This window comes from Drosophila erecta, unplaced genomic scaffold, assembly GCF_003286155.1.
Source record: "Drosophila erecta strain 14021-0224.00,06,07 unplaced genomic scaffold, DereRS2 tig00000000-arrow-pilon, whole genome shotgun sequence".
Classification (NCBI taxonomy): Eukaryota; Metazoa; Arthropoda; class Insecta; order Diptera; family Drosophilidae; genus Drosophila; species Drosophila erecta.
In genome coordinates this window covers 22,771,144-22,778,981 of record NW_020825194.1, presented here as the reverse complement: position 1 = coordinate 22,778,981, position 7,838 = coordinate 22,771,144, and the positions used below count along the sequence as shown (strand labels likewise).

General features: G+C 41.9%; 2 protein-coding genes across 3 annotated transcripts; one reads left to right on the top strand and one right to left on the bottom strand.

Moving 5' to 3' along the window:
- The first annotated feature begins 4,175 nt into the window (after positions 1 to 4,175).
- LOC6554000 (S-formylglutathione hydrolase) lies at positions 4,176 to 7,640 on the top strand. 2 transcript variants are annotated; one of them, XM_001979423.3, is made up of 2 exons: positions 4,176 to 4,319; positions 6,658 to 7,640. In XM_001979423.3, exons 1-2 carry the CDS (start codon positions 4,191 to 4,193, stop codon positions 7,519 to 7,521), a joined length of 993 nt encoding a protein of 330 aa, XP_001979459.1. In that variant the 5' UTR covers positions 4,176 to 4,190; the 3' UTR covers positions 7,522 to 7,640. The 2 variants fall into 2 exon arrangements, with proteins under 2 accessions (XP_001979459.1, XP_026836281.1); XM_026980480.1 differs by lacking the exon at positions 4,176 to 4,319 and adding an exon at positions 6,519 to 6,594.
- On the bottom strand, positions 4,650 to 6,310 carry LOC6553950 (E3 ubiquitin-protein ligase RNF113A). The gene is made up of 3 exons (XM_001979424.3): positions 6,081 to 6,310; positions 5,298 to 6,024; positions 4,650 to 5,231 (listed from the first exon to the last, which is right to left on the bottom strand). The coding sequence occupies exons 1-3, from the start codon at positions 6,184 to 6,186 to the stop codon at positions 4,994 to 4,996; spliced, it is 1,071 nt and encodes a 356-aa protein (XP_001979460.1). The 5' UTR covers positions 6,187 to 6,310; the 3' UTR covers positions 4,650 to 4,993.
- Positions 7,641 to 7,838: the final 198 nt, after the last annotated feature.

Genomic DNA, 7,838 nt, shown 5'->3' with positions numbered 1-7,838 from the left:
TGGCACTTGCATCAACTTTTCGCGCAATCGAAGAAATGTCAGACGAAATGCCGCAAACTTTTGTTACCTTCTTATTATATTTTTGTTTTCGGTTTATTCGGTTTACTTTATTTTTTACATTTTTATGTTACGAGTACAATAAACATCAATATGGTGGGAGCAGCGGACATGAGGCATCTGCTCCTTGGTGTCCATAAAGCAAGGGCGACAAACAAAGCGAAAGCCGCCGAGCTGACAAAAGTTTGCGCAAAAATCATAAAGTGCAGGCAAAAGTTTCTGGCCAAAAGCGGGCAACTCTCGCAAAGTCGTAAACCAGAAAACCGGAGGGCGACTACACGATATTCCGGGGTATCCCAAGAAATCGACCAACATCAATTCGCAAATGGCGCAAGAGTAGCAGCGATTTGTTTGCCTGCTGCAGCTGCCATTGTGGCCATCAAGCATCCTCGTTGGTGCATTTGGCCTGGTGCATTTGGCCAGTTTCTGCCCACTTTGCATTTTATCTTTATTTGCACTGCGGCTAACCAGCGACAAGCATTCTTGTGGCCGGACATGTCGAGTGGTTTTTGTTTTGAAGAAAACTTTCCTTCTTTCTTTTTCCTCTGCCGTTTTTCCTGGATAACTGCCAGCGCAGTGCAAGTGTCAAAGGTTCCTCGGATTCGGAAAAGCCCCACCAACAGAGTGTTTGTTATAAATTAAAGTCTGCAGGGGCATGAACCTTTATCAGAGACACAGATTTGTGGGCCATAACTTGTGAGGGCATTCATGTTTGCGCTTAGAAAATGTGTTTTTTCAATTGAGGAATTCCATAAATTGCTATCTCTTTAAATTGGCTTTTAATTGGTGGGCTGGGGCCAGTGCGCAATTGTTCTGTTTAATTATTCGGGACTATTAAGTGAAAGATTAATGAGCCTGGGGTTTTTGCGGTGGCATAATATTGCTGTTGTGTATTATTTACGGCCTGCAGTGTGGGGTTCATTTACAGAGTAATTATGGCGCGCTCTTAATTGTTCGATTTGAAACTAAAGTTAATCCTCGACGTCAACATGGGTTCTGAACAACTAGAGAAACTTAACAGTGAATGGACCATAAATTATTGGGAGTCGCAGCGGAAGTACGTATGGCAAAGTTTGGCAAACTTTAAGAATGCCGGGCCCCGATGTTCTCCGAGTCCTCGGAGTCCTCCGAGTCCTGGAGTGATGGAACGCACAGGCAATAACAATTTATATGGCCGAGCCTGACATCTCAACATGGCCAGCACACGTACTGAAAGTTCAGAGCTGGCTCAGGTCGCTCCAGGGGCAGTATCATTCAAAAAGGTGCTGCAACCTTGGTGCGGACAGGAGGGCATTTAGGAATTAATGATAATTGACACAATAAGCGACAAGTTGAGCCCGAGTCCGGGAGCAAATTCAGGGTAGGGGCACTTCTGCCGGACCATCCCATCCAGCCCATGGGATAATATAATAGTCAATGACATTAGAAGCCAATAAATAAAAGCGAATGAAAACAAACAGCGTGCAGCCCGGCAAACGTGCAGATAGGTGCCCTTGGGCATACTTATACACAGGGAAAAACGATATCTTTAACTGTTCACTTATTTTTATACACTCTGACAACATTTTTAAGGATGACATTCCAACTGGTTAAGGAATGAAAACTCGGGTGTTCAGTTTACGACAAATATCCAATTTACAATCATTTTGGGTATCTGATACGTAATTTTATCTACCTGCTACTAAAAAGGGTTTCTAGAGTCTTTTAATGTTTCAATTTGTGTTCGTTTTATGTAATGTCCCAAAGCTGAAGTTCTAAACTCCATAACTCAACTCATCTTCTTCAGATTTTGAAGTGCCATACCTCTAAAACTCTGCATTCAAATTTAGAAATTTATTTGTTTTTAATTTTTTTTTGTTATTTTTTTGCTGTTATGATGTGTAGAAATTCAAACAAATTAAGAAATATCCCAAAGCTGAAGTTCTAAACTCCATAACTCAACTTATCTTAATCGGATTTTGAAGTGCTAAATGTCTCTAAAAATCTGCAAGTCTCTAAAAATCTGCAGTCAAATTTAGAAATTTATTTTTTTTAATTTTTTATGTGTGTGTTCAGCAAGACGATTTTTCGAGAACGAAACAAAGTTCGCCGACTTCTGGAGGCGTCAAACACATTTAACGCCTAATTTCATTGGGGCCGAGACGCAATCGTGTCAGCCACCGCACACAAATTTCTATATCCTAATTAGGCGGAAAAATTACCCGTCCTTCGCCGAAAAGCAACCCAAATCCCCTGCCCACTTATTGCGCTTTGGCAATCAAAGCCCCTGACAGAGACTATAAAATTACAGAGCTCACGTCTGCCGCTCACTTTCGCATTTATGGAAATAATTAAAACTGATTTGGCGCCCGTTTTATTTGCGCCGCAGCTTCAGGTCGAAACAATCGTTAGCTCCCCCTCAATTAAGTTGCGTTCATCATGCACGACTTTGTCATTCAATTACCATTGCACTGCCAATAAGTGAGTGGCACATAAAGTGTGAGCAAATGCGAACGTGACCTACCAGCCGTGAGCTAGTTATTGTTATCCTTGGAAAATCCTTAGCAGAGGTAAGCTTCCTGACTGCAGTAATTACCAGCATCTGAATAATAGCTGTCTTCAAGAAATGTGAATGTGAATAGTGTAAGCAAACAAGGTGTAAGCACGTGGGTATATTAAGCTCTAGGTATTATAGGTTACCAGAGGAACAGGGAAGCCTTTTCCATAAACCCCATAGTTTACCATCAATAAAATCGATTCGACATTGTGGCATCCAGGATCCCGGAAAATAAAAGTTTTATCTTTTCGCTCAGCCTGAGCAGCTGCCCTGCTTTTAAAGGCTTATGTGCTCATATTTTGCATGCTCAGAGCTGGGAAAAGGATGGACAGAGAAGCCGGATGGATTTTGGAATTTGTGGCTAAGCATCGATTCGTTGCCATTGGCCAATATTTCGGCTTTATGCTGTGAAACAATGCGGCCTAATGCCTAAAAGTTTGGCAGGAGGTTTTGATTTTAGCGGGCAAAAGTCAAACGAATTCACTTCCGTATAAGTTTGGCCCGCTTTACTCCTTTGCTTTCTATTGTGCCTGTGCTTTCTGATGCGAGTGGACCCGGAAATGAAAGTGCTGGCAATTAAATTAGGGCTATAAGGTTGCTCCAAAGACACTAGAATAATAAGATGCGCAACGCCATACGATTTTTTTGCACACGATTTTTTCGGGCTGGTTAAACATTCTTCAGGCTTTAATTAAGACAATTTGTACTACTTTGTGCAAGTAACACATACACTACATACATACATACATGCATACATACATACATACATACATACATACATACATACATACATACATACATACATACATACATACATACATACATACATACATACATACATACATACATACATACATACATACATACATACATACATACATACATACATACATACATACATACATACATACATACATACATACATACATACATACATATATATATACATACATACATACATACATACATACATACATGCATACATACACCAGTACATACACCAGTACATACACCGGTACATACACTACACTCACTGCTCGACACTCACTCTCGGTAAGAGAGATTACTTGCAAAATTTTGTGAAATTAGAAGACATGTCTTACAGTCTTCACTAGAACTAGTTGGGAATTATAGGGCCACAAGAAAATATTTTTCCTAAACAAAAATCTTTATTATTTGTACTCTGGCAATCGAGTAGGAACTACTCGTTAGTAAAAAGTAAAAACTCGAATTTTATATTGCCTCAATATGATAATTATTTAATTACATCATAGAAATAGTAATAGGTGAATAATACCGAATTATTTTAATATTACTTTATTAAATTAATTACTTTATAATTATATCGAAAAGCAATAGTTAGAAAACTAGCTTAGTTGGGGAACATGGAAATATTTTATGTTTAAGATGTATTATTTCAAGTCGACTCGAAGGTCATATAAATATACGACAAGAAGGCAGTAGTTTCAGTTGTTTTCCAAGTTTAATTTTGGGGTTCGGTTGTTGGATTTCGAAGTTGGCCAAAGTTGGCCTTGGATCGTTGTAAACGTCAAGTAATACTCGATCGAAATCACCAAGTATTGCCGCTTCCTTGGGGATGGGAAGAAATTTCCTTCGTCTGCCCAGTGTAAGTGGTAGAAGCTCGTTCGTATACTCCATAATCGCGTGTTCAAATCTTCCCAAGCGAAGGAGCATTGTACTCAGCTTTGGACACATAATGACCCAGGTGAGTAACGCTGTGGGGTCCTGCAGACTAAAGGATATTATAAAATCCAATCGTCGATGTGATTCGTTTTATAAAAACCTTTTCATGGTGTACTTTCCGGACACTTTACTTTAAGGAGATCCTATACATTAAAGTGAATATGTATACAAATTAACGAAATATAAATATAAGGCTTCAACAATTTATGCCAGAACTGCTTTGCATAATTTGTATGTTAACCAATCCTTATAAATAGACCGAAAACTATTAAAAGTAGCTTTTTACTTCATCAGACTTTGTCTATTTGAAAAATAAATAGGATTTTTAAATACCTAAATATCTTGGAACTATTATTTCCTAGATTAAAATTGATCAAAATATACTTGTCTTGCTAGTAGTAGGAATAGATAATCATCAGCAATCTCGCTGGTGTAAATATGTATCTGTATCTACTGTGTTTTTTACATAAGCAAGGGTTCTTACATGTTCTTACACGCCACCTATCGGTGGAACACACTTTACATTACTTTCTACACCTTTTCAATGCTACAAATGCACTGTAAAATTTTATTTGTATTGCAGATTATTGTCTAATTTTTCACCACCAAGGCCGTAAAGTTTATTTAGTAGTGGACAGTGGTTTCGACAGTGGTAGGACTTTTGGTGGCTTAGAAACCTCGTGATTTAAATTTAAATTAATCACTATACTCGGAAGAAATCTCTTGAGCCTCTTCGTCTGCTCTAGCTTTATCCTCTTTTGCCCCAAGCTCCTCCTCATCGCTATCTGAGTTTTCTATTGGGTTGGTCTTGAGGCGAGCGATCAGCTCTTTCGCGGGATTGAAAATCCCATTTGTCTGCTGGGAACAAATAATGCAGCGCTGTGATTTTTTGTACTGGGCCAAGGCGCACTTTTCACAGAAATAGTGCTTGCACCTGGAAGGAAAATTAGTATGTATTTGTCTAGTAAAACAAGCATAGGAATAATTTTCATGTTCATACTTTGTTACCACGGGATTGACGAAACTCTGCCGGCAGATGTGGCACTTGAAAGGCAGCGTTTCTTCATCAGAGTGAATCTCATACTTGCCATCATCGCCATCGGAGTCTACTTCACCGGTTCGCTGATTTTCGTGATCCATTTCCAGTTGCCAGCCCGCTTTGTAATCACTGCGATCGTGCAGGAACTTACAGCTGTCGCCAAAGCCGCAGTATCCTGTTTCCTTGTAGTCCTTGCAGATATCCGGCTGATAATCCCACCTGACAGTTGCTCTAAGATGGGCAGGAGCCCTAATTGGACCACTTCGTACCATTCCGGAGCTGGCATTCCCTGCCGCTGTATCCTGTTTTTTGTAGTACTGTGCATAGTTATTGAGTCCGCGGTAGATCTTATCGTCCGCCTTGCCCTCCAGCTCCTCGTTGATTTTCAAGGCTCGCGCATGGATTGCCTGCGCATCGCGATCCAATTCAGTGTCCACTTCGTTAATGGATGTGGCTCCCTGATCCTGGGGTCCACTGGGCAGCGCCTCGCGTTTGGATTTGTACGCAATGCCCAGTTTATCATCGTCGGAGGCGGAGGATGAGCCATCTTCACCGAATGCTCCCGCCTGTCTCTTCGCTTTGCTCAGTGTCTTGGTGCTCTGAAAGTTGGGATTCGTCCGCTTGCGACGGTTCTCGGCTCGCACTAAAGCACTCGCTTTGCCTTTGGTCTCTTCATCGCTGCTTTTTGCTGGAACATCAGAATTATTGCCCATTTTCTTTTTGGCGGTAAAGTCATGTTCTTACCAGATTCGTTGCTGCTGCTTTCCTTTTTGCGACGAATTCCTGCTCCCTTCTTGATGTTCCGCTTCTTGAAGCCAAAGGCCGAGGTGCTGGCCGCTTCTTCCGACATTCTTTGGCTTTTTATTAGGTGTACTTATCTTTTAAATCACGTTAACAACAAAAAACAATTGCAATTCCTACAACTGACGCTTCTTCTTCCCGGCTAGGGATGGTATCTGCGCAACTATCGTTACAGAGTTAAGTATTTTTTGTATTAAACGGGCACATTGCAATTAAATATATTCATTTAAAGCATATGTTTATTTTTAAGAATTGCAAAATACATCAGTGATTACTAAGGGTTGAATTTTATTTACATGAATTATAAAAAAATAAAATATTCATTTCTATATTAATCTTCAGCTTTATGATCATCGATAGCTCCCAATATGCTATGAAAGCTTTTCCATTTTTTTGGCGCTCTGCATGCGGTCACACTGTTTTTTATCGTTTGTTATTTATAGAACCTCAAAAACAAGTGCGTCTTGAAAATGAATTTATTCCATTAATTAACAAATTACTTACACCTTCTTACCCGCAGAACATGACCCTGGAACAGCTGTCCGCATCTAAGTGCTTTGAGGGCGAGCAGCGCGTGTATCGCCATCGCTCCGGCACCTTAAATTGCGACATGACCTTTGGCGTCTACCTGCCGCCGGCTGCTCTGGAGGGCAAACCGTGTCCGGTGCTGTTCTTCCTCAGCGGACTGACCTGCACCCACGAGAACTTCATCCAGAAGAGCGGCTTCCAGCAGCACGCCGCCCGTCACAACCTCATCGTCGTCAATCCGGACACTTCGCCCAGGGGCGTGGAAATCGCCGGCCAGGATGATGCCTACGACTTTGGGAGCGGGGCTGGATTCTATGTGGATGCCAAGAAGGAGCCATGGTCCAAGAACTACAACATGTACAGCTATGTGACCCAGGAGCTGGTGGATGTGGTCAATGCCAATCTGCCCGTGGTTCCCGGTAGGCGGGGTATCTTCGGCCACAGTATGGGCGGCCACGGGGCTCTGATCTGCGCCCTCAAGAACCCCGGACTGTACCAGTCGGTGTCCGCCTTCGCACCGATTGCCAATCCCACCGAGTGCCCGTGGGGTCAGAAGGCCTTTGCCGGCTATCTGGGTTCCAACCCAGATGACTGGGCTCAGTGGGATGCCACGCATCTCGTGTCGCAGTACGAGAGCACACCGCAGGAGCTCTTCATCGACCAAGGGGCAGCCGACAACTTCCTGGCTGGCAAGCAGCTGCTTCCGGAGAACCTGCTAGCGGCAGCCGATGGCAACGACCACATCCAGACCATCTTCAAGAAGCGCGAGGGATACGACCACAGCTACTTCTACATCGCCACCTTTGTCGCCGAGCACATCGCCTACCACGCCGCCCTGCTCACCGATTCCGCTTGATGTTATTCTGCCTGTACTTTATACTTGGTTTGTATTCCACCAAATCCGTAATTCAAATTGAAATCGCCAGTAAATAAAACAGTTTCCACGGAGCTTCTGAATTTATAATTACAGCCCAACACTCTTGACTTTGAACTTGCACTTTGAAAAATAATGTAATGCTAATTAATAATTTTTTGATTCATTTGTATTTTGTTATTTAGGGTTTTAAGTTCTGCTTCTGATTTTTGCAGTTTCCGTTCACTAACTAATTCGGAATAATAGGTATTCCCAGTTCGTCGAATTTCTGAGGACTTCTGCAACGCGGACTTGTGGTT